Below are 24,162 nucleotides of genomic sequence, written 5' to 3'. Positions count from 1 at the left end.
AAGGAATCCTAATAATAATATTTTCAGAATGAGTGTCTGGCCTCTGAAGGTGACTACAGATCTTCCTCGACTTACGATGGGGTTACGTCCCAATAGACCCACTGTAAGCTGAAAATATTGTAAGTTGAAAAAGCATTTAATACACCTAACCTACCTTAAATGTGCTCAGAACACTTACATCACCCTACAATTGGGTAAAATCATCTAACACAAAGCCTATTTTATAATAAGTGTTGAATATCTCATGTAATTTATCGAATTCTGTACTGAAAGTGCAAAACAGCACGGTTGTGTGGGTACAGAATGGGTCTAAGTATACGGGTTGTTTACCCTCGTGATCATGTGGCTGGCTGACTGTGGCTCGCTGCTGCTGCCCCGAATCACGTGAGTCTCGCCCCACATATTGCTAGCCTGGGAAAAGATCAAAATTCAAAACTCGAAGTATGGTTTCTACTGAATGCGTATCACTTTCGCACTATCATAAGGCTGAAAAATCTTAAGTCGAACCATCGTAAGTTGGGGACCCTCTATATTTTGAAAGAGAAAATACACATTTGGGTGAGAAGGAAGGTCTAGAACCAAGACAAGGAAATGGGAGGGGAAGGACAGATTTTGGCTCAATACAAGGAAGAACTTTCTAACAGCCAGCAGGGGATGCCTTGGGGATGATGAGCTTTCCATCGCTGGAGGTATGCAAGCAGGGATAGCTGATCACTAGGAGGTGCTGGGGAGAGATGCTCAGCCCCAAATGTGCTAGGGTGTGCTGGGGTGCGGAAGGACCAAGCAGCCATTGAATCAACTTTCCAACCCTGAGAGTCCATAACATATTTGTTTAAAATGACCTGTTTCAATTATACTTTAAATTCTTGGTGAAAGGATTACAAGAGTCAGGTAACAGGCCACATTATGAAGTGCCTTTCAATGCACTGGCTCCAGATTTTCAAACCTTTACAGGGATAGCAGCCCATTTCTGAAGCCAGAAATCCCCCAAAGCCTAGATTTGGCCCAGTCAAGAGGGATATCCCCATCTTCTGAACCCTGCCTGGATGCTCACTCCTCTAGGCCATGCCACAGCTCAAATCTCTCCAGAAACATAGCTCTGAGAACACACTACATGTCCAAGCCAGCCAAACCCGGTCACCCCCGGGCAAACAAGTCCAAGGTCCTGGCTGCATCCTTGGACAGAGGAGCAGGCGGGATGGGAATCTCTGGATGCTTTACGTCCTGGGAAACCGAAGACAGCCTCTTGTTCTCACCCCATCCCCTCCACCAGAGGCTCTTTTAACAGATGGCTAAGTGAGGCCCTGCCTAATGGTACAGAGATGGAGCCCAGGACAAAACCACTGCTCCTCTGTCCAGCCAGACAGTCTTCCTGTGACCTCCTTTAGGAGACATCAGCAGACTCTGCACTTGTCATAACCAACTGCCCTTCTCCAGCTCAAAATGGCAAGAAAAAAGGTGGCTCTGTTGAGAGGACACATGGATTCCTATAGGTGGACTGCATCGCGGGGGAATCAAATCCTGCTATGTGATTAATACAGATTAGTATAGTGCCCTGCCTCACACCACCGGCAAGATACTCTCCAACATCCTGGCTGACGTGGAGCTTCTTGGCAGCCCCCCTCCAACGTGGCTGGGGTCCTTTTACCTGTACCGTATTAATCGAATAATCTTATTGTTCATAAAATCCAGAGCGTGCGGGTGAGAAGAATCGATGCAGAAGCCATCACTCAGAGCGATCTTCAGCACCTCCTCCACAAAGACCTGGAAGCTGTTGATCTGCTTGTTGGCTGGCACCACCCAGAGCCTCTTGAGGTTCTGCTTGGTGTACTCCTCCTCTGGCAGGCCCTCCACGTTGGCCACCCAGTCCAGAGTCAGGTGGTTGGGGTCCTGCAAGTGGCTGGTGATGGAGGAGAGATTGCCATTGGAGCAGTAGAAGAGCTTGGAGCCGAGGAGCTTGAGGAACAGGCAAGAGGTGCTGAAGATGTTGGCGTTGAAGACCTCCATGCTGGAGGAGGACAGGCTGTAGATCTGGGGTGCCTCGCGCACGGTGAAGTGGACCGTCTGCACACGCTGGTTCAGCGTGATGTTGAGCATGGCATTCTTCTCAGCCTTGGAGAGCTCCACCTCCTTCTCCTGCAGTGCCTCAATCAGAGGCTGCACCTGGTAGAAGTCGGCCTCTCTGCGGAGCAGGCCCATCTCCTGGAAGTCCTCGGGCAAGTCCAGGTGGGAGGTCCGCAGGAAGTTGAGGATGTAGCGGAACACTTTGCCGTCACGGTCAATGAAGCAGTTGCCCTGGCTGTCCCTCTTAGTGGGCATCTTCCCACTGAACATGGCGCCCAGCATGGAGTCAGGGAAGCTGGTCAAGGTTGCCAGGGAGGTTGTGTAGAGCTTCCCCCCGACGTTCAGTGTGATGGGGTCGGACATGGCAGGAGGCTGCGGTGCTGGGAAGTAGTCTTAGAGAAGGAAAAAAAGTGAGAAATGACCATTATCCAACCATATCTGACACCTTAGTCTGTTGGGGCTGGTATAACAGAATGCCATAGAATGGGTGGCTTAAGTAACAAACATTTATTTTTCACTTACTTATTTAGTTCTCATTTACTTAGTTCTGGAGGCTGGGAAGTCCAAGATCAAGGTGCGGGCAGATTTTGTGTCTGGTGAGGGCCATCTTCCCACCGTGTCTTCACACGGCAGAAGGGGCAAGAGAGCTCTCTGGAGTCTCTTTTATAAGGGCACTAATCCTGTTTACGAGGGCCCTACCATTATGACCTAATCACCTCCCAAAGGTCTTACCTCCTTATACCATCACATTAGAGGTTGGGACTCCAACATATGAATTTTAGGGGACACAAACATTCAGTCCATAACGTCTGGGTAGTCACAGTTCTCAACTCCTTATTGTAGATCAAGCCTACATCCCTTGGGGTCAAAATGAATGAATGCTTGAGGAATAAATGGATGGGTGATAACTGCCACACTGTCTAAAGCATATTACGTTCAGTAGGGAGTTAAAAAATAAGAAAAAGAAAAGAGCAAATGAAGCCTGGGTCCCACCCTCCAGAGATTGTTTTAATTGGTCTGGACTGTGGCTCCAGAATTGCTATTTTTACAAAGTGCCCTTGGTGATTCTAAATGTTCAGTTAGGACAGAGAACCACTGGTCTAAGAAGAGAAAGACAATGTGCCTGAACTGAATGCTGTTACCTGCTCTTACACACATCTGCTTACATAATGGGCATACACATCTTTTGACATAGACAGTACCACCATCCTGCCCTATTGTGCAGATGAAGAAAACTGCCAGGATTCATTCCCTGGTGCTCAGAGAGGTGAAGGGCCTTGCAGGGATTCAAACCCGGGTCCTTAATATGTGTAAATGCTTACCAGCCAAAGACTGGTACACTCTAAGTACTTAGCAAATGCTTGGAGATTTATGACTCCAAGCCCAGTTCTCCTTCTGTTGTACCAATGTTGCTTCTGAATTTAATTATTTTTCTATCTCAAAGAATTTACAACAAATGGCTGTTATTAGTGCCATTTCCATCCATCTACCAGGCCCATAATGGGTAACTCAGCCCTCTGGACTCTCAATGACTCCCTTTTCTGGACTCCCATCCTCCTGTAACAACTTGCCTTGCCATGAAGATGCTCTTCGCGGCCTGCCCTTTCCCATCATGAAGGCCCCCCAGCCTCCTCTGAAACTTGCTTCGAGGTCAGTGCAAATGTGGGACTCTGCCACCGAGCACCCTTCCTAAGGGCTCTTTATCCGCTCCTTAACAAAGGCCCCCCCCCCCCCATTCCTCCACTGATCTCAGAGCCTCCAGTATCTAGGGCTGGTGAGTCTCTTTCAACCAGAAGTCTTGGAGTTTAACTTCTCTTCAAGGTTCTAGAAAGCAGGGGATGTACGCTCTCAGCTTCCAACACGATACTGTCCTAAGAGCCAAACTGTGGAATGGATTCAGCAACCTTCTCCTGATGTTGGGTGTGGGGGGACACGGGGAAGAATCGGTCTCAGTGTTGCCCTCGAGGAGCTCAGATTGGTGGGGGAGACAGAGACAAGGGGCAGTGAGGGCGCAGTGACAAGGGAGATGTACCAAGAGCTGTGGGAGTTGGTCAGAATGAATCCTGGCATTATTACTGTCCAGATGGGAAAACAGAGGTCTGAGGATGGGCTTCCCAAAGTCACCCAGCAAGGGTGGGGAGCAGGCCAGAGCACTTCTCACCATGTCTGCCTTCTGAGGAGGCTGGCTACACCGAGACCCCCTTATTCCAGAGGATGGAGACAGCCCCCTCCAGAGAATGGGGGCCATGCTGGGTGGATAGAGGAGATGTTTAGCTGCCCCACTCACTTTCTGGAGCGGGGGGGGGGGGGTCCCCTCATGATTCCTTCTCCATCTAATGGGGCACTTTTATATTGCAGAAAGGCATTAACCATCTGGAATGTCTGAAGAGAAACAAGCCCATGATGAAGTTACAAAATCATCAGCAGAAGCCTGGAGCAGATGGGCTGCGAGACAGTGTGGAGGTCCGAGAGAGGGGTGGGGTGAGGGCCCGAGGAAGGGTAGCTGCTGTGGAGACCTGCAGCTGGGGAAGGTGCTTGGCCTCAGGGCTGACTCTGGCCAATTCTCTCTCCAGAGGGCCCAGGCGGGAGCTCGACCCAGGAGTGGGCCACCCCTTCCTCATTCCAGAATCTCCTTTTCTCTCTAGACAGTAATTTGCATATTCTAGTTTTCAATCTTTCCTTCTCCTTGATTTAAGGCCCAGGCTCTGTGAAGTGGCTCAGCCTCACGGAAAGAGCAGGCTCAGATGTCACAGAGGCTGGGCTGTCTTTCCTGACAGTTCTGTGGGCCGCAGACCCCACACCTCCACCGTAAATTAGTGCTGAAGAGCTCAGAGCATGGGGGGTGGGGGAGACGGTCAGGAGCCACAGGGCATACCCGGGGGCCCTTGGGTGGGTACCCAAACTCCTATTTCTCTGCTTGCAAAAGCAGCAGAGCACCGCCTGCCTGCCCTTCGCCCTCCGGCTACACGGCTCCTGGTCACTAGTTGGGGGAGAGCAGCACAGAGAGCTGCACGGTCAGCTGGGGCGCAGGCTGGTTAGAAGGCAAGTCTACTGACCCCCAGACCGGGTGATCCCTGTGGTATTCGCCCCATGCCCATGAGTCACAGAGCTCAGTCCTCCAAGTGCTATTTTCTAGTGGTAGCACCACTGTGACCACCGTCACAAATGCAGAAACCCTATTGTAAAAGGCACAATGACACGAGGGGGCAGGAACTGACACCTCTGGGGGGCTGAGGAGCTTCATGAGTGTGGCAGAGGGTTTGTGGTCAGGTGGGGATGAACTAACGTCACTGAGCTACAGCCCCCGGTGCGTACCTGGCTGCCTCCTGGACATCTCTACATGGGTGTGCTGTGGGTACCAGAAGCCTAACACAGAATTCCTCCTTCCCTGAACCTGCTGTGAGCTCTTCTCAGCCACCCAAATGCCTGAGCCCAAGGCCCGGGAGGCAGCCCTGACTCCTCATCCCTAAAATTCTTCTGGACTCTGTCTCCTTGAACCTATCTCTGTAGCTATTCCAGGAGCTCTAGCCTCATCTTCCCTACATCCTCACTTGGCTCCCTGCCTTCTTTCTGTCCGCCTTCCATTTTGGTCTGCAGCTGAGCTTCCCGAAGCACTACTGCCTGCCCAAACCACCTTGCTCTTCCCCTCTCACCTCTAACTCTGACCTTCCCACACACACGCTCCGCTCTGACTCTCCAGACGCCACCACACACACCCTCGCACTGGCACCTGTCCTGTCTTTGCTCTCCTTACACCTCCCTTCTCCACCTTCTCTGCTGTCAACATTTAAGGCTCTGCCTATCAGTCACTGCCTCTGGAAAGCTGTCCCCAGATCTCCACTAAGTTAACAGCTCTCCTCTTGGGCCTTCCTGGTCCCTTGCACAGCCCTCTCTGGCAGTGCCCACCATTCTGGCATGTTATGATCTGCTTTGCACATGGCCCTCCTCCTTGGCTTTATCGAGATGCAGATCACTGGACATCCATATGCAAAAAAGAACCTTGACCCATATCTTGCACCATAAACAAAAATTAAATCAAAATAGATCGTAGACCTAAATGTGAAATCTTTTTAAAACTATAAAAACTTCAAGGAGAAAATCTTTGTGACTTTGGGTTAGGTGAAGATTTCTTGGATAGGACCCAAAAGGCACAAACCATAAACAAACTGACAAACTAGACTTCATGCAAATGAAAAACTTGTCCTCTTCAAAGGACAGTGTTAAGAAAGTGAAAATAAGACACAGATTGGGAGAAAATATTTGCAAAACACATATCTGATAAAGGACTGCTAACCAGAATATATAAAGAACTCTCAAAACTCAGTAAGAACAGAAAACCCAATTAAAAAATGGGCACAAGATCTGAACAAACATTTCACCAAAGAAGATATAATGATGACAAATAATCACATGAAAAGATGCTCAACATCATTAGTCATTAGGGACATGAAAATGAAAACCACAATTAGATTATTACTATCTACCAATTAAAATGGCTCAAATAAAAAATCTGACAACATCAATTGCTAGTGATTATACAGAGGAATGGAAACTCTCATACATTGCCGGTGAGAATGCAAAATGCTACAATCACTGTGGAAAGCAGTTTGGCATACAGTTTCCACACGACCTAGCAATCCCTAGCAATAAATAACTCCTAGTTATTTATCCCAGAGAAATGAAGACATATGTCCATGCAAAAACCTGTATGTGAATGATTACAGCAGCTTTATTCATAATTGCCCAAACCTGGAAACAACTAAAATGTAAATGGATAAACAAACTGTGGTACATCCATACAATGGAATATGACTCAGCAATATAAAGCAACTACCAACTGACATACACCACAACACAGAAGAATCTCAAAAGCATTATGTTAAGGGAAAGAAGCCAGCCTCAAAAGGTTACATGGTGTGTGATCCTATTTATATAACATTCTGGAAAAGGCAAAACTATAGAGACAGAAATCAGATCAGTGATTGCTAGGGGCTAGGCTGGGGAGAAGACTGGCTGTAAAGAGGCAAGAGAAAACGTTCTGGAGTGATGGAAATAGTCTATGTCTTGATGCGGTGGTAGTCAAATGATTGTATAAAGATTACAAAAATTCATATAACTGTATCCCTAAAAGATGAATTTTACTGTATATAAATTATGCCTTCATAAACTGGAAAAAACATCAAGACTGTGATTGTGGCATGAAATACACCAGTTATATTTTTGTTTGAAACTTTTGTTTCAGTTGACTGTGTGTGTGTACACAGTGTGTATGAAATGGACCGTGATACAAAGTGCATCTTCACACTGTGGGTTGTCTTTGAAAACCACTGCCCAGTTTGTGATCTCCTTGCAAGCAATGACATGTTTCATGTCCCTGCATATTCACTGCCTAGCACACAGTGGGTGCCAGTGGCATCGGGGGTGAGAGGGAAGGAAGGAACATTTTACTACATCCATGGCCTTTACACTCTCAGCCGTTTTAATTCTCACAGCAGTCCTACAGGGTAGGCATCATTCTCCCTGTTTGGCAGATGCGAAAGACTCAGAAAGACTGGTGACTTGCCCAGGACACACAGCCAGTGAACAGAAAGCCCACTCTCTTCCCACTACACAGGCTGCTAAGAGTTGTAATAGCAACAAAAGGCTGTAACAGCTTCACCAAGTTTGAGAAAAGCTGAAGCAGCCTTTTAAAACGCTGCTCTGCAGCTTACTTGGCAAGAAAACAGTCACTACTTGCTGAGCACACACCTCTTGTTTTTACAAGGTGAGGAGCTTCACGTAACACCTGTTAGCATTTTATTTATTTTTAGTAAAAACAAACAGAAAAGTACAGAGAATGATACTATTGTGCTAAATGCTTTACATGCATTCCCTCATTTGATGTCTTCACAAGCACTCTGTGAGATGGATACTATTACTATCTCCATTTTACAGATGAGGAAACTGAGGCTCAGAAAGGTTAAGAGTCAGTGAAGCAACTGGGATCCAAATCCAGGTCTGTGTGAGTCCAACAGCTCTGATCATCTTTACTTCCCACCAAGGGGTCCCAACATGAGTGAGAAATCACACTCCCTTATTCTCTGTCCAGACCAGACTGGGGTAGGCTCCCTTGGCAGCTTGTCCACTACCGGCCTGGGGCTCTGCCCACTCACATCTGAGGACACGGGGACAGGAGCCCAGGATGGCCCAGTGCCCCTCCACAGCTGACATAGGGCAAGTCCACTGAGTGGTCTAAACTTTTCTATTTCAACAGTGATTCACGCTGTCTAACGACAAAGCAGCAACACACACAAAGCCAGGTTTTTAAAAGCCAGATTAGAAAAGATGAACGGGAATGCAAACCAAACCAGGCAGTACAAGATAAAAGAAACCCACCACTGTGTCCGAATGAATGTTTTCTTTTTTTTTGGTGAGGAAGATTCACCCTGAGCTAACATCTGTTGCCAATCCTCCCCCTTTCATTTTTGAGGAAGATTAAGATTAGCCCTGAGCTAACACCTGTGGCAATCTTCCTCTACTTTGTATGTGGGATGCCTCCACAGCACGGCTGACGAGTGGTGTAGGTCTGTGCCTGGGATCCAAATCCGTGAAGCTGAAGTGGAGCACGCGGAACTTCAACCACTATGCCACGGGGCAGGCCTGAATAATTTTTTTTTAAGCAGCAGACTTTTGAAGTCTGCCTCTAGACGTGAAAAAAAAACAAAAAAAGATCAGCCCCATCTCCCTCTCTGAGAAAACCACTGGCGTCAAACCACAAAATTACGCCATGCTGATCTTTGGACCACCTGACTGAGAAAGGAAGGCCTGGGGGCCCGCGAATTTGGAGTTGCAGCTGGAATTCTCTCCTCCCTGAAGTGGGTCCATGGGCCAAATGAGAGGAGGTCCTAAGGCCCAGCATGGTACCAGGTGAAGGGCAATTCCAGGCTGGGGCCTGAAAGTTACCTGGTTGCAACCTCTAATTGTGACACAGAAAATATAATTCTTTGAGAGGAGATGTCCAATAAGGCTGGGCAGCCAAAACATCACTCTAGAGAATCTACTTTAAAACTCTGCCCTGGCACCCAAGTCCTCCAGGCCTCATGAGGGTCATGACGAATGCTCGATGAGTATTTACTGTGTACCTACCTGTGCTGGGTGTGCTATACATATGAGCTCATTTAAGCCCCGGAACACTCCTTCAAGGAAAGTATTATCTCCACTCTACAGATGAGAACCTGAGCCCAAAAGCAGTGGCAGAGCCAGGACTGAAGCCTAGGCCTGTGTGACTGCAGTCTGTGCTCTGAACCACGACACTCCTCTGTGGGCATTCGGCAGCCAAGGCCCTTGGAGAGGTCTGTCATTTGTCCGCCTCCTACCTCTTACCAGGTGCTCTCACATCTGCCATCTCAATTTGACTCTGACCTACATAAAGACCATGACACAGAGAACCAACATCTCCTGAGCGCTGAGGACACACCCCGAGCTATGTGAGGCATTTCCCTGTAGACTGTTTCATTAAAATACCACACCTATGCTGTGAGGTAGGTATGATTATCATCCCAATTTTTAGGATTATAAAACTGAAGCACATATTAGTGAAGATGGCAGCTTAAGATCACACAGCTAGAGGCAGCAGAGCTAGAATTCCAAGGAGGTCTCTCTCCAAAGCCTGGGCCCCCCTCCAGTAACACAAGCCATGATACTTTATTAACAAGCATAAATAGGATTTGAATAGAGACTTGTAATGCTTCCGAGATGGAGACGAAATATCTTAAAGTTGTTCTCCTATAATTAATTACAGTTGTTATGTTAACCTAGTCCAAATCCCAACAGTATTTTTTCCAAAGATTAAAAACAAAATATTAAAATCTTAGTTTGGAAAAATTGATGAGTGACAACCTGAAAGAATATTTGAAAAAGAGTAGTTATCTTAGTGTGATGTATTAAATCAGATTATAAAGCAACATTTCAAACTGCGGTATTAAAACAATGAAAAAGAGGAGTTTTGCAATACATGTGTTGAAAAGACCAGTTAGCAATTTTAAAAACTAAATATAGACTGTATACTGATCCTTACAACAATCATGGGACCCTGGCAGATCACATTCTCCTTACTTCATAAACTCAGAGAGGAAGATTGGCTCTGTGCTAACATCTGTTGCCAATCTTTCTTTTTTTTTTTTTCTTTTTTCCCCCCCAAAACCCCAGTACATCATAGTTGTGTATACATAGTTGTGTATCATAGTGGTAGAGTTGTAGCTCTCCTATATGGGATGCCGCCTCAGCATGGCTTGATGAGCAGTGAGTAGGTCCATGCCCAGGATCCAAACCGGGGAACCCAGGGCCACCGAAGTGGAACTTAACTGCTACGCCCTCGAGTGCATTCTTGACCTCTGAGTCATGGCCTCTGGGAGGCTCTGAGTTTGGATATTGCTCAAAGAACAGGTCTTTGGAGACAGCCTGGGGTCTTTTCTAATCTGGGTCTTGAGCGAGAGACTGAAGGCAGCCACAGAGGTCCGAGTCAACAGCCTGTACGCTCATGGAGCCCTGGAATAGGGCTTTCTGTGCAATTTCCTACGTTACTGCCCACTGAGCTTCCATAATGGAACTACTTCTAGCACAATCTACTCATTTTACAGAGTGAGGACCCCAGTTTTTGTAACAACAATGAATCTACTAAGCAATGATAATTATCTATCTATCCATCTGTCCATCCATCCACCTTCCCATCCATCATTTCTTAGCTCTGCTCATTCAAAGAGCCTAGAAATGATACCCCAGTAGCAATGAGCACACCTGACTCCAGATCTTGGTTTCTAAATGTAACCGCCTACAAAAAGAAACCAGGGCTTCCTGGAGAAACTGATGATTCCAGGACTTTGACAGGAAAAGTTCAAGGTGAGCCTGGAACATCTCTTGCCAGAGAGCAAAGAAGCAATCAAAGATTGATGAGGTCATGTCAAAAGAACAGAGGGGATCTTAGAAGTCTCATCACAAGAAAAAAAATATTCTTTTTGTAACTATGCGTGGTGATGGATGTTAACTAAACACACTGTGATCATTTTGCAATATATATATATCTCAAATCACTATGTTGTACACCTGAAACTAATATAATGTTACATATATCAATTATAATCTCAACTAACAAAACAAAACAAAAGAACGCAGGAGCTGGCCTAAAGGGACTCTCATTGGCCAAATTTGGCATAATTTGAGAACCAAAAAAGATTAAGTGATGATAATGGGTTATAACACATCAAATTTAGAAGAAATCATGAGTCTATGTTACTCCAAAAAGAAAAAGAGAGAGCGAAGAGAGGAAGTGAGAAAGACACAGACACAGACACAGGCAGGAAAAAGTTATTCTATAACAAAGAATACCAGCTAATAAATATAGAAAGAATGGTATAATTAGAAAATTACCATTTTGCAACCCTCAATGTTGCAAATCATCAACGGATGTGGAGTGAAAGGTTATGGGAATACACAATTTCTCAAAGAATCACTCCACAGACTACTTGCTAATTTCAAAAGGGAAAACTTTACCCTTATATGGAGAGATCAGGCTGTCATGATCTTAACCAATAATCTAATTTAGCACTCATGGAGAGTAGGACCCTGATATTACACGTGTGATACAATAAGAAGTACACAACATTCCCAGAAGAAAAAAATCTAACCTGAATCTAATCATTGATAAAATAATCAAACAAATTTAAACAAGTGGAGGGGGCTCGATCTAGATAAAATAAGTTGCTTAAAGAGATGTAACTAGGGACAGCTCCAGTGGCCTAGTGGTTAAGTTCGGCATGCTCTGCTTTGGTGGCCTGGGTTAGGTTCCTGGGCGCAGACCTACACCACTCGTCTGTCAGTGGCCATGCTGTGGCAGCAGCTCACATATAAAAAGAGGAAGAAGGGCAACAGATGCTAGCTCAGGGTGAATCTTCCTCAGCAAAAAAAAAAAAGAGATATAACTAAATGCAATGCATGAATCTTGACTGCATCTGATTAAAAACAAAATTACATAAGATATTTTTTTGGCAGTTGGGCAAATTTGAATATCAACTGTTTATTAGATAATATTGACTTGCTCATTTTCTTAGGTATGATAATGGTATTATGATTATGTAATAGAATGTTATAATTAGGAGATACCTGCTGAAGAATTTAGGGATCAAGTGTCAAGATGTAATTTAAATAGTTTAGTAAAAAAAGTGTGTGTGTGTGTGTGTGTGTGTGTGTGTAAAAGCAAAATCAGCAATGCGTGAATTGGTGCATCTAAGTGAAAGGCTATTCTTTTTTTTTTTTTCCTTTGGAGGGCAAGATTGGCCCTGAGCTAACATCTGTTGCCAATCTTCCTCTTTTTGCTTAAGGAAGATTTTCCCTGAGCTAACATCTATGCCAGTCTTCCTCTATTTTGTTGGTGGGACATGGCCACAGTATGGCTTAATGAGCATTGTGTGGGTCCGTGCCCGGGATCTGAACCCATGAACCCCGGGATGCTGAAGCAGAGGGCAGGAACTTAACCACTACACCACCGGGCTGGCCCCGAAACGCTATTCTTTAAACTTTTTCTGTAGGCTTGAAAATTCTAAAAACATTTTCATTTTGAAAGAAGACGGAAGAAAAAAACACTTCCCTCGTAGGACTACAAATGTGAGGTTCCAGTCAGAACGCCTGACCCCAATAATTAGCCAAATTCAATAAGTAGTAGATTTGTTATTACTACTACTGAGAAGCATTAAAATCTCATAATTTTCCTCTCCAGGTGTCGCCACCTTTTGGAGGATGAGGAAGCCAACCAGGGCTAAGCTAAAACAGCCTGCAGTTGTTGGGGGAGTTAGAATTTCAACCTGAGTGGTCTTGCCCACAGAAACCACCACACTAGGCCTGCCTGTCTCTGCTGGGATCCAGGCTGGGAGAAGATGGCTGTTCAGGCCTTGTTTCCCCTGCCTCCTCCTGAACTCAGAGTCTCTGCTACTACGGCAGGAAAGAAACTCCTGTTACAGCTCACCCAGAATGTTCACAAACAGGGGCCACTTCTGGGTCTCACAAGTGAGGTGGATGGGCAGAAAGAACTGGAGGGGGAGAGGAAAGTGCTTGGGCTTCAGCATGAGTGGGATCTGCCACTTCCCGGCTGTGTGGCCCTAGGCGGATTCCTGGATAGATGATGGTGATCACAACAGTAGCAGTAATAACAACGGGTGACATTTACTGAGCAGTTACTACTGTGCTGCGCACTTCATGCAAGTTGATGTCATAGATGAACTAGATACTATTATTATCCCTACTCTGCCATGCCAGGCCCTCTCCTCTCTCTGCAGTTTGGTATCTGCCATCCCCTCTGCCTGCACTGCAAAGGAAAATCCCATTCATCTGCCAGGCCCCACAGCTGGAATTCATTCCTTCCTCCTCTGCATCTCCAGAGCATTTTATTTTCACCCCTTACCAAAGCCCACTTTACGCAAGTAGATGGGTGTCCGGCCACCCTGCTGGGGCCGGGATCTCCCCTCTATGTACCCCCGGAAGCAGGGAGAGTAGAGGAAGAGAAAGAAATTTCTTCCCCTATTTAGTCAGATCCATTTTCCTCACCCTAGACTGGCGGTCGTCTACCAATAGGGAGGTTTATCACCCTCTCCTGAATTTTTAAATTCAGGATCAAAGACTCTCGCTCACAGCCCTGGAGACTATATGAGGCACTGCCCCTCACCTCCTCTTCCTGGCTTCCCCACACCCAACAGCTGTATCATTAGCCCTGTTTTGCCCAGTTCATATCTGTAAGTCCACAGGCTGCTCCATTACCCCCACCGTAGGGAGAAAAGGAGCTTCTTAGACTCGGGTGACACACAGACCCTGGAGTGAGCTGCCCAGCAGGGCACGTGATAGGGAAAGGTGGGCTGGAGGAGGGAAGCCACCTGACCTGGCAACCTGACTTCTCCATTTGCATAGCAAAGTATTCTCTTACCTGGTGCCAACTCCCAACAACCACCACCAACCCCCATCCTTTTCCAGAATTTTCCTTCATCATCTCAGCTCACTCTCAAGCTTCATCTTGCGGGTTTTCTTCAGGCACGAGCACCCCATCTCAACTACTCTCTTTCTTATGGTCTTCCTGCTCCTCACAACAATTATAATAATTTATAAACAAAAGGCTTTTAAATCCCTCTCCTGATTTCATCTTCACAATAACCTCAGGAGGGTTGCCTTACAGGTTAGCATTCAGAAGGGTTTAGAAGCTGGTCCTGCCACATAACCTGCGAAGGACAGGGCATGGAAACTTTTGTTTCTTCCCTGCCATCCACTCCAGACTAAACCTCTGCCTCCCCGCAGCGCAGGAAAAAAAGCACGGTTTTTGGAGTAAGGAGTCCTGGGTGGTTTTGGCAAACTCACTTCACTTCTCTGAGCCTCATATTCCTCACCTGTAAACAGACATGGTGACGCCTTCACAGGGTGTGAGAGCTCAATGAGATCATGTGTGTGACGCACTGAGTTTAAGGGATGGGCTATTTACTTCTAGTCACAAGGAAAGAAGGTGTTCTGTGCATCCACAAGTATTTGCTCACTCGGGCACCCCCTTGCCCAAACCATACCAGTGCTGCCCACACTGGGCTTTCCAGGGCTAGAAGCGGTCCTTTTCATTTTTGTGTCTCCCCCCCTCCTTCCCTAATGCTTTTTGGCCCATTCCACCCAATCCAACCCAGGCTTCATCGGCTTTCTCAGCACCCGCTCCCCAGCTCTGCAGCCCTCTTCCCCGACCTCACTCGTGTTCCCCATCTCACCTAGAAACTCCGCCCACCCTTGCCCCACCCACCAGAGATTCCTCCCACAGTCTCGACCCTCATGATCCGGGCTTTTCCTATCATCACCATCCATCCTGGCTCCTTCCACTAGCTCCGCCCCCTCTCCCCGATATGCGCCCCCTCCCACGGAGGCAGAGACGTTGCCATTCCCATTGCACAGATGACAATGGCGAGGCTAGGGTACGCTAGATGACCTCTCAAGGTAGGACAGGTGCCCAGGTGGGCCTGCGTCCCTTCACCTGCTGTTCCTGCGCCCCACACCCCCAGCCGCGCCGCACCCACCTCCTGCCCTCGGTCTGCAGCCTCCCCTCCGCGGGCAGCCAGCGCAGCTTTGCGAGGGGGGCGGAGGGCCGCAGCCCAGCCCAGGGGCGTGGCGGCCCGGGACCTGCGCGCTGCGCTCCGGGACTTGTAGTTCTCCGTGGGCTCTTTGCGGCTCGGCGCGCCTAGCGCGAACTCTGTCTCCCAGGAGGCATTGCGGTGAGCCGTCCAGTGCCCGGCCCCCTCCAGCGCTCGGGCCGGCTGGCCTTAAAGGGGACGCGGCCTGAGTGGCGGTTCGCGGGGTGGCCCCCGCTCCGGCTCCGCCCCGTTTCCCGCACCTCGCGCCTCCGCCCGCTTGGTCCCGCAGCCTTGCCGCCGCGCCGCTGAGTCGGACTTCCTGGGTACGGGCTTGTGCAGAGCCGGGTGGGGAGGCTGGACTTTGCAGTGGAAGCAGCATCCCTGCCGCCTGGGACTTGGCGGAGGGCGTCCTCACTCAGGGGTGGGCAGAGGACCCGCCCTGACCTAGCCTGGCCCGGTCTAGTCCTGCCGGGCCTGACCGCCCCACCCAGGAGCCTGCTCTGAGGCAGGGGCCACTGGGGTCCCAGAGGTAAGGGGGCTGGCGGCGTGTGTGCGGGTTGGGGGGAAGGAGTGTCTGCACCCTGGCGGTTCAAGATCCCCGAACACACGCGTAGGGCTTTGAGAGTCTGGGGCTGAGAGGTGGGAGGTCTGGGTGCATCCTGGGCCTCGCTGTGTGACCTTGGGCGAGTAGCTGCCCCTCTCTGGGCCTCAGCCTCCTTCTTCATCAATTGTGTATCGAGGTGATCCCGCTTCCACCCGCCTGAGGGCTGACGGCACCCGCGCCCAGTACCACGAAGCTCGCCGGCCTTTCGTGGGGTCCGCAGCCCCAGCCTGGGCTGGGCGCTGGTGCACTGGTATGACTGGAGGGAAGGGTAGGGCCAAGCTGGGGCACAAAGTAGGGGGCCAGGAGGCCACCACCGCTTGCAATGGGCTTCAGCTATTCTCAGCATCCCCGCCCGGGTACTCCCCCTGCAAGAGCCCTTGTGAACGTGAGACCCCATGCGTTAGCCTGGTGCCCGCCCTTCCAGAAAGCCTGGGGTGGGGGTGGGGGCATGCCATCCGAGGTATATGAGGGGAGGCCCTGGGCGGGGATGGGTGAGTGTAATGGGTTCCTGAGAAGGGAATATATGCTCCCATTCCTCTCAGTAAGAGAGCAGTTGCTTTTTACCAGTAAAACCCTTTTTTTCCTTTCTTTCCAGGAGACAGGTTGGTGGCCCAGACGAGGGCCTCCCAGTAGTTGGGGGAGGGGCTCCTTCCCAGGGCTGCCTTGGGTAGAAGTTAAAAAATACACAGCAAAATGCAGTGAGGCCAGGGATGGAGGGCCCTTCTGGGTGAGGACAGGGACAGCCTGGTGCCCCCGAGGCAGCTCCAGCACCCAGGGGAGTCGAAGGAGGAAGACTGGGTGTGAGGGTCAGAGAGGAGAGGAAATGGCCTCCTCAAGTCTTAGATGCTGAGCTGGGGCTTGAGGGGCTGCTGTGCTCTGGGGTAGAGGGAGGTTGCGTGCAACTTTCTTGAAGCCCCCTACCCTGTCCCATGAGATTCTGTGAGCTTTTGACCTGACAACCGGTTAACCAGGAGCAGTTGTTTTGTTTTGTTCTTTTTCTTTAGCTTTGGTTGTTTTAGTCACTTCCAGAATGGCTAAAGCCTCACTCAGTCCCGTCCAGTGACCTCTGTAGGGGCTTTCTTGGCTGATGTTTAAGATGCTCAGGGTTATGGATATGTAGGAGCAGACCTGGGCAGATAAGGGGGCAGTGACCGGACCAACGGTTAGGCTGGTGCTTCTGTGGTCATATCCTTGGTTTTATCTCATCTTGCTGTCACATGTCTCTTGTGGTCACTTGGCACTCCACCTCTGTGCTGGGTCCTGTGCTAGCACTGGGCACAGACAGGGGGATTGGACCCCTTTCCTCCCAAAGGAGATCCCATCCTGGTGGGGGAGATAGACATAGGACCCAGTGACACTGCTGAGGGATGAGAGAGGGGAAGAGGGCCTTGGGAAGCCAGAACTCAGAGACTTGGTCTGCAGTTAGATTAGGAAAGGCTTCCCAGAGGAGGGGGCATGTGACCTGAGCACTGAAGGATGAGTCAGAATTCGCCAGGAGAGAAGAGGGAGAAGCCCTTTCCCAGCAGAGAGGACATCACCGAAAGGGGGCCAGCAGGAAAATCCCACTGTCCAAATTCCTGTAGATTCACCACTGAACAGCATTTGTCAAGTTCATCCTCTACCCCTGCCCCACATCAGCTCAGTGGCACAGAAAGGGCTTGAGTGTCAGGCTCAGGAGGTTGGACCTTATCCTGAAGGAGTTGGGGAGCCTTGAGAGTTCTGAGTGGGGGCATGGCAGGATGGAGTTTGTCGTGTAATGAGATTACTCTGCCCATGTTTTCAGGGTGGGTCAGAGAGACCAGGGAGGGATGAAGAAGCCTGAGTTGGGGCCTAGGGTGGGGCAGGGCATTGTACACACACACACAGTGCTTTGGGGGTGATGGAGATGAGTCAGGCTCCACCAGGCAGGAACAGAGACCTGTCAATACACAGCAGAAATATGGAGAGTCATCAGAGAGGGACAAATAAACGGATCTGGGCCTTCCAGGGGAGGACCATGATGTTCCTGTGTGCTTACTGTGCCCTGGAGCGGGCTGGGCATTGCTGGGACTCTCATGCTGTCATGCCAGCAGTGAGAGGTATAAGCCCAGGGCTTCTGGAGGAGCAGTAGCATTGGCTGGGAAACGCTAAGAGGTGGGCAGGTGGTCATCTCCCGTTTTGGGGTTCAGAAGCTCAGAGAGGTGAAAGAGCACCAGCCTCATGGCTGTGGCCACCGTGGCGGTAGTGGCTGGGCTGGATTCGAAGCGTGGACTCTACTCTCCTGCAGGACACATGTCTCTGATGGTGGATCAATTGAGGGAGGGACCAGGAGATTGATTAGGAGGCTACTGCACTAGTCCAGGCAACAAGCAAAGAGGAGCTGATCTTGCGTGGGGCTGGAGCTCAGGGGGAGACAGTGGAAAGGCTAAGTTGGCAGTGAGGGCTAATGGATGTAATTCCCTGTAGAATCAGCTAGGTCAGGAGTGTGTGTCTTCTTGTCTCCTTCCCTGACAGTGTCTGTTTTACCCCTCAGTGCCAGATGGCCCAAGAATAGACTCATGACTGCCCCAGCCCTCATCTTCTTTATACCTTGTCCCAGTCCCATCGGTGGTTAGGCCAGGCCAGAATGGTCCCCATTTTCCAGGTGAGAAGGCTGGAGCCCCGCAGGGATTCACCCAGGGTCACCTGGTGATTCTGAAGCAGAAAACCTGGATCTCATGCTTTCAATGCAGGCTCTTCTGAGGGAGGATACGGCTGCCATTTGCTGCTGTGTTTGGCTTGGGGCAGCTGTCTCTTGGGTCAGAGCCAGTGCCGACAGGCCAATAGACCATCTCCTCATCCACAGCCTAAAGGGGTAATCCAGTCTCCCCTGAGGAATGCTGGCAGTCTGCTTCTTCCTCCCCAGGGAGGCCGAGTACAGGTTCTAATCCCACCCTGCCGAGGCCGTGTCCCTCTCACTCGCTGATCCTTGGCTTGCCCATTTATGCCCTAGGCATGGCAGGCCTTGTCCTGCCTCCCTTCTGTGGCCCATGATGGGGTCAGGTGAGGTCTAAGCCTCTAAAACCCTTTTGCCTGAATGTATCCAAGATATTATTGAGTGGGTTTGTTGGTGACCATGGTGACAGCTGACCTCAGACTGCCTGCATGGGGGTGGGGGCAGCAGCTGGGCTTGCCTGGAGTGGTCAGGCCAAGGACTGCCCAGAGGCTGCAGGGCTGGCCTTGGCGATCAGAGCCCTCACAGAATGGCTCCACTGACTGAGCTCCTGCTGCCAGGCACAGACCACCTCCTGTGGTAGGCAAATTGCCAACATCTGATCCTTCCCTCTCATGTGGTTCAACCTGATATCCTTTATCCCCATTTTACAGAAAAGAGGCTCACGATGTGATCTGCTCAAGGTCACACAATGAGTTGCAGGACTAGAATGAGATTTGCTCAAGGTCACACTAGAGTGCAGGAGTCCTCATTCCTAGTCTGTTTTTCTTTTCACTTCCAGAGCCTTCCCTGGCCCTAGAACTCCATTTCTGCCTGCCCCCATGTCCTCTTCCTCCACACACGATGTCAATAGCTAATCGATTAGGGTTTCTCCTTAGCTGCCTGAGTACGAGGATTTCTTGGCATCCTGGGTTGAAAGCCTATTAAATCCACTAGCCTGGAGGGCAGGGGTAGCAGCTGGGGCGATGGTCTGCAAGGGAGGTTGGTCACAGCCACTGCCTTGTCACAGGCACTGCCTAGGAAAGAGAGGACCAGGGCTGGAGGGAGACCAGTTTATAAGACACTCTTAAAGGCCTTTTGAGATTGTGCTTTGTGTCAGCACACTTTACCAACACTTCTGCCTCCATCACCAGACTGGAAGCTCTGAAGGGCAAGGACTTTGCTTCTAATGCTAAGGGGACTGAGCACTTCCTTGTGCCCCACACCGAGCTAAAGACAATAGTTGTCTTCACAACAACCCTGAAGGGTGGAGACAGAGGCTCGGAGAGCATAAGGAACCTGGAATGGTAAGCCGAACGCATCCCAGATGAATCTCATTCATAGTAAACAAGCAGAGTCTAACATGCCATTCCAGGAGGCTTGGAGTGGGCCCTGGGCGTATGAACTTGCACCAAGTGCCCCAGTGATTCTGAGGCAGCCAGGCCACTGATCTGTACCCTGGCTACACCCACAGTAATCTCTTCAGAGGCACTCGGTCTGCAGCAACTGGCATGGGAGATACCAGCCACTGATAAGTAAGCCCCAGTCCCTGCCCAGGGGAGTTCACAGCCTGGTGAGAGAGACAGAGGCTTGAACACATGGGCCCATCGCATTGTAACACAGGCAGTAATGGAGGTTTGGTCTCTGCCAAGAGCGAGGACAGAAGGGAGGGACCATGGGACCTGGCACATAGTTGGAGTCCCGCTATATCTGTAGTTCTGAATAAAAGTTTCTGGCCCCCCATCTAGGAAATTTCTGGCCTGTCTTCACACCAAGTCCGGGTCTCAAGAATAGAACAGTTTTTACTGAGCCAATAAGTTAAACACTTACTGTATGCTGAGCCTTACATTGGGTCCTCCCTAGAGTGGGATTAGACAAAGAAGCAAAGAAATGGCCCTGCCTTCTAGGATCTGCAAGTTGGCTATTAAGAGAGGCAACTGTGGGGCCGGCCCCATGGCTTAGTGGTTATGTGCGCGCGCTCCGCTACTGGCGGCCCGGCTTCGGATCCTGGGCGTGCACCGACGCACCGCTTGTCAGGCCATGCTGAGGCCACGTCCCACGTCCAACAACTAGAAGGATGTGCAACTATGACATACAACTATCTACTGGGGCTTTGGGGGAAAAGAGGAGGATCGGCAATAGATGTTAGCTCAGGGCCGGTCTTCCTCAGCAAAAAGAGGAGGATTGGCATGAATGTTAGCTCAGGGCTGATCTTCCTCACCAAAAAAAAAAAAGAGAGAGAGAGAGCCAACTGTGCCTATGTGAACCAGCATGGGAATCCAGAGTCAAGGGGGGTCAGCTTGGGATGAAGGCTTCCAAGAAACATCACACGTGGAGGGGAAGGGCAGAGGGAAGGTGGTCATGGCTCAGAGGAATAAAGTAGCAGTAACTCACACTGTATTCTGCATCTGCTCATTCAGCAAATGTCTACTGTGTGCCAGGCACTGGGCTAGGTGCTGGGCACACCATGATGAACAAAACCTGACACGGTTCCTGCCCTCAGGAACCCATGTAGTATAGTGGAGGAGGCTGACTCCAATCAAGTAATCATGATAGGTGCTATAAAGGAGGACAGGGTGCTCTGAAACTGTGAACAGGGGTGTCTGACCCAGGCAGGGAGGTCAGGTGAGGCTTCCTTGAGGACGTGAGTTTGAGCTGAAGTCTGCAGGGTGAGCCAAGCAAGGAGGAGGGAAGAGCATATGCAAAGGGCCCAGTGGCAGGGAGAACGCAGTGAGCCAAGAGTGAGGGGCTGGTGTGGGCTGAGGCTGGGGAAGCAGGGCTCTGAGTGGCCAGGGCCAGAGCACAGAGACAAGACGCTGTGCTTCAGTGGAGGGGAGTTGGACCCATACAACGTCGGCACTGTATGATCCCAGGTGTAATGAAGAGGCCACAGGTGGCTGGAGGAATGGAGGGTGAGGGATGTTCTCACTGAGGACAGGGCGTTTGAGGTGGGCTTTGAAGGACAATGGGAGTCTGCCTGGTCGTGTGTGTGCTGGTGGAAGTCTTGGGAGATAGGATGTTTCAGGCAAGTCACAGCATACACCAAGAAGTGGAGCCTTGGAAAAGTGTAGATCATCTGAGAAAGAGCAAGAAGTTGATTGGGGGCAAAATAAAGTGTGCAAGGGATCTCCAGAAGCCCTGTGGGCCCTCCCTTGGGGCCCTAAGCCCTCGGTCCCTGGAGGTGTGATTGTGTGTGTGTACTCCATGTCATCTCCCCCACAGGAGATGATTTGGTCAAGACTCTGGACAGCAGCTTTTGTAGATCCAGCTCCTACCTGCCCCAAGAGTGGATGAGTCACCAGGGAGGCTGGGGAGAGAAGGGCAAAGGGGTGGGAGGAGGGGGGACGGCTCAGATGTTGCCTTTGTGAGATTAAAGGCACCCATCAGCAATAACTACAACTCACTGAGATTTACTACATACCAGGCATTATGCTTACTTCATCATGGTACCGCCCAGTGAGGGAGGTATCCTTGCTCCATTCACAGATGAGGAAACTGAGGCCTGGAAAGGTTGAGTTGCTCGCCCCCAGTCTCAGCAGGCAGGGGCCCACAGGAGGATCCGGGCCCGTCGGGCATAGTGTGACCCTGCTTCCTGTCCCCCGCAGCGCAGCCGCCATGGACAAGATCCTGGAGGCGGTGGTGACGTCGTCGTACCCGGCGAGCGTGAAGCAGGGTCTGGTGCGGCGCGTGCTGGAGGCGGCGCGGCAGCCGCTGGAGCGGGAGCAGTGCCTGGCACTGCTGGCGCTGGGCACGCGCCTCTATGTGGGCGGCGCCGACGAGCTGCCGCGCCGCGTGGGCTGCCAGCTGCTGCACGTGGCCGGCCGCCATCACCCAGACGTCTTCGCCGAGTTCTTCAGCGCACGCCGCGTGCTGCGCCTGCTGCAGGGGGGCGCCGGCCCCCCGGGCGCCCGTGCGCTCGCCTGCGTGCAGCTCGGCCTGCAGCTGCTGCCCGAGGGGCCCGGGGCCGACGAGGTGCTGGCGGTGCTGCGGCGCGAGGTGCTGCGCACCGTGTGCGAGCGCCCCGGGCCCGCGGCCTGCGCGCAGGTGGCACGGCTGCTGGCGCGGCACCCGCGCTGTGTCCCCGACGGCCCGCACCGCCTGCTCTTCTGCCAGCAGCTGGTGCGCTGCCTCGGCCGCTTCCGCTGCCCGGCGGAGGGCGAGGAGGGCGCCGTGGAGTTCCTGGAGCAGGCCCAGCAGGTGAGCGGGCTCCTGGCGCAGCTGTGGCGCGCGCAGCCCGCCGCCATCTTGCCCTGCCTCAAGGAGCTGTTCGCGGTCATATCCTGCACAGGTGCGTGTGCGCGTGCGCGCGGGGGCCTGGATGTGCGCCCGGGCTGAGGGCTGTGTTGGCAGATGCTTCTGCTAAGCGTGCCGGTGTGGTGGTGTGGCGTGTGTGTGCGCGCAAGGGGCTAATGCACAGGTGGAGGAGTGCGATCGTCCTTCACTTAGTTAGCAGGCCTGTCCCGAGCTCCTACTGTGGGTGTTATCCTGCTGTGTGTGCTGGGCACACAGGGAGGACGAGACCCGGATCAGTCTGGCCAGAAGGAGGACCAGGGGGCTGAGCCCGACAATAGGAAGGGGAGGTCATCATGCCCTTTGGGTCCGGTGGGTTTCGTAGAACTGACTTTTGAGTCAGGTCTTGCGAGCTGGGCAGCACCAGGCAGCAGAGGCCAACATCTGGAGACACGATGGAGCCTGTACATGTCAACTCTGAAATGTAAAATCTTGGTCCTCCATTGACAACTGTGCAACTTGGACTGTAGTATAAATGACTGAAATAAGATCTGTGCCTTCCCTGGTTATAGAGCTGTTCAGGGGAAAGGAAGGGAGTGCAGCTGGCAGGAGGAAGAACCAAGGCCCAGTGTGTAAGGCCATGGGTCCTTAGACAACTGGACGACAAGTTTTGATAACTAAATGTTCTTTCTCACCTCTAGGCCTTTGTCTATGTGGTTCCACCTGGAATGTCCTCCCTCCCCCCAAGTTACATAGCCCTCCTACCTGTTCTTGCCAGCTCCAATGTTATCCCTTCTAAAGGCCTTGCCCGTACACGCACAGTTGGGGTGAGTGCTTTTCTCTGTGCCTAGCACAGGACTGGGCCCAAAGCAGTGCCAGTGAAGGTTTGTTGAGTGAATGAGCTAAGATGGGATCAGAGGCAGTGATGCTGTAGGAGGCAAAGATGTGGCCCCAATGTTCTCTTTGCAGAAGCCCAGCCTAGTTCCTTGGCTGCATGAGGGCAGTGGGTGATGGGGGAGGTGAGGGGCCCACCTACTCTACTAAGCTTAGCTGAGCCCCCTGTTCCAGAGGAAGAGCCGCCGTCAAGCGCCCTGGCCAGCGTGGTCCAACACCTCCCATTGGAGCTCATGGATGGCGTCGTCCGGAACCTCAGCAATGATGACAGTGTGATGGACTCCCAGATGCTGACTGCCATCAGCAGGTGGGCTGAGGGCCTGGTGGTGGTCAAGTCTCTCTGCCTCCCAGAAGCCCCTTCCAGTGGGTTGGGTCACTGGGCTAGATTTAGTGTCAGAGGACCCAGGCCCTCATGCTTGTTCGTTCATCCATCCTTTCTTGAGCCCTGCTCTGTGCCTGGCCCAGGGCTGGATGTGGGAGACACAGAGAGCCTTGCCCTAGTGGTATCTCAGGCTGGGTACCAACTGTGTGACCCTGGACAAGTCAGTGAACTCTCTGAGCCTCAGTTTCCCCCTCTGAAG

General features: G+C 50.9%; 2 protein-coding genes across 4 annotated transcripts in view; one reads left to right on the top strand and one right to left on the bottom strand.

Moving 5' to 3' along the window:
- Positions 1-810: 810 nt before the first annotated feature.
- Positions 811-15,183, bottom strand: KCTD21 (potassium channel tetramerization domain containing 21). The gene is made up of 2 exons (XM_058545524.1): positions 15,129-15,183; positions 811-2,456 (listed from the first exon to the last, which is right to left on the bottom strand). The coding sequence occupies exon 2, from the start codon at positions 2,425-2,427 to the stop codon at positions 1,645-1,647; it is 783 nt and encodes a 260-aa protein (XP_058401507.1). The 5' UTR covers positions 2,428-2,456; positions 15,129-15,183; the 3' UTR covers positions 811-1,644.
- Positions 15,184-15,426: 243 nt separating this feature from the next.
- Positions 15,427-24,162, top strand: part of USP35 (ubiquitin specific peptidase 35) — a 39,115-nt gene continuing 30,379 nt past the window's right edge. The window contains exons 1-3 of one of the 3 annotated variants that reach the window (XM_058545523.1): positions 15,427-15,711; positions 22,063-22,745; positions 23,756-23,888. In XM_058545523.1, coding sequence (XP_058401506.1) covers positions 22,073-22,745; positions 23,756-23,888 — 806 coding nt within the window. In that variant the 5' untranslated portion in view covers positions 15,427-15,711; positions 22,063-22,072. The remainder of the gene's footprint in view (positions 15,712-22,062; positions 22,746-23,755; positions 23,889-24,162) is intronic. The other 2 variants (XM_058545522.1, XM_058545521.1) reach the window with 2 other exon arrangements.

Source organism: Diceros bicornis, chromosome 7 (assembly GCF_020826845.1).
Source record: "Diceros bicornis minor isolate mBicDic1 chromosome 7, mDicBic1.mat.cur, whole genome shotgun sequence".
NCBI lineage: Eukaryota > Metazoa > Chordata > Mammalia > Perissodactyla > Rhinocerotidae > Diceros > Diceros bicornis.
Note: the sequence above shows the minus strand (reverse complement) of the source record. Positions and strands in the feature narration are given on the sequence as shown.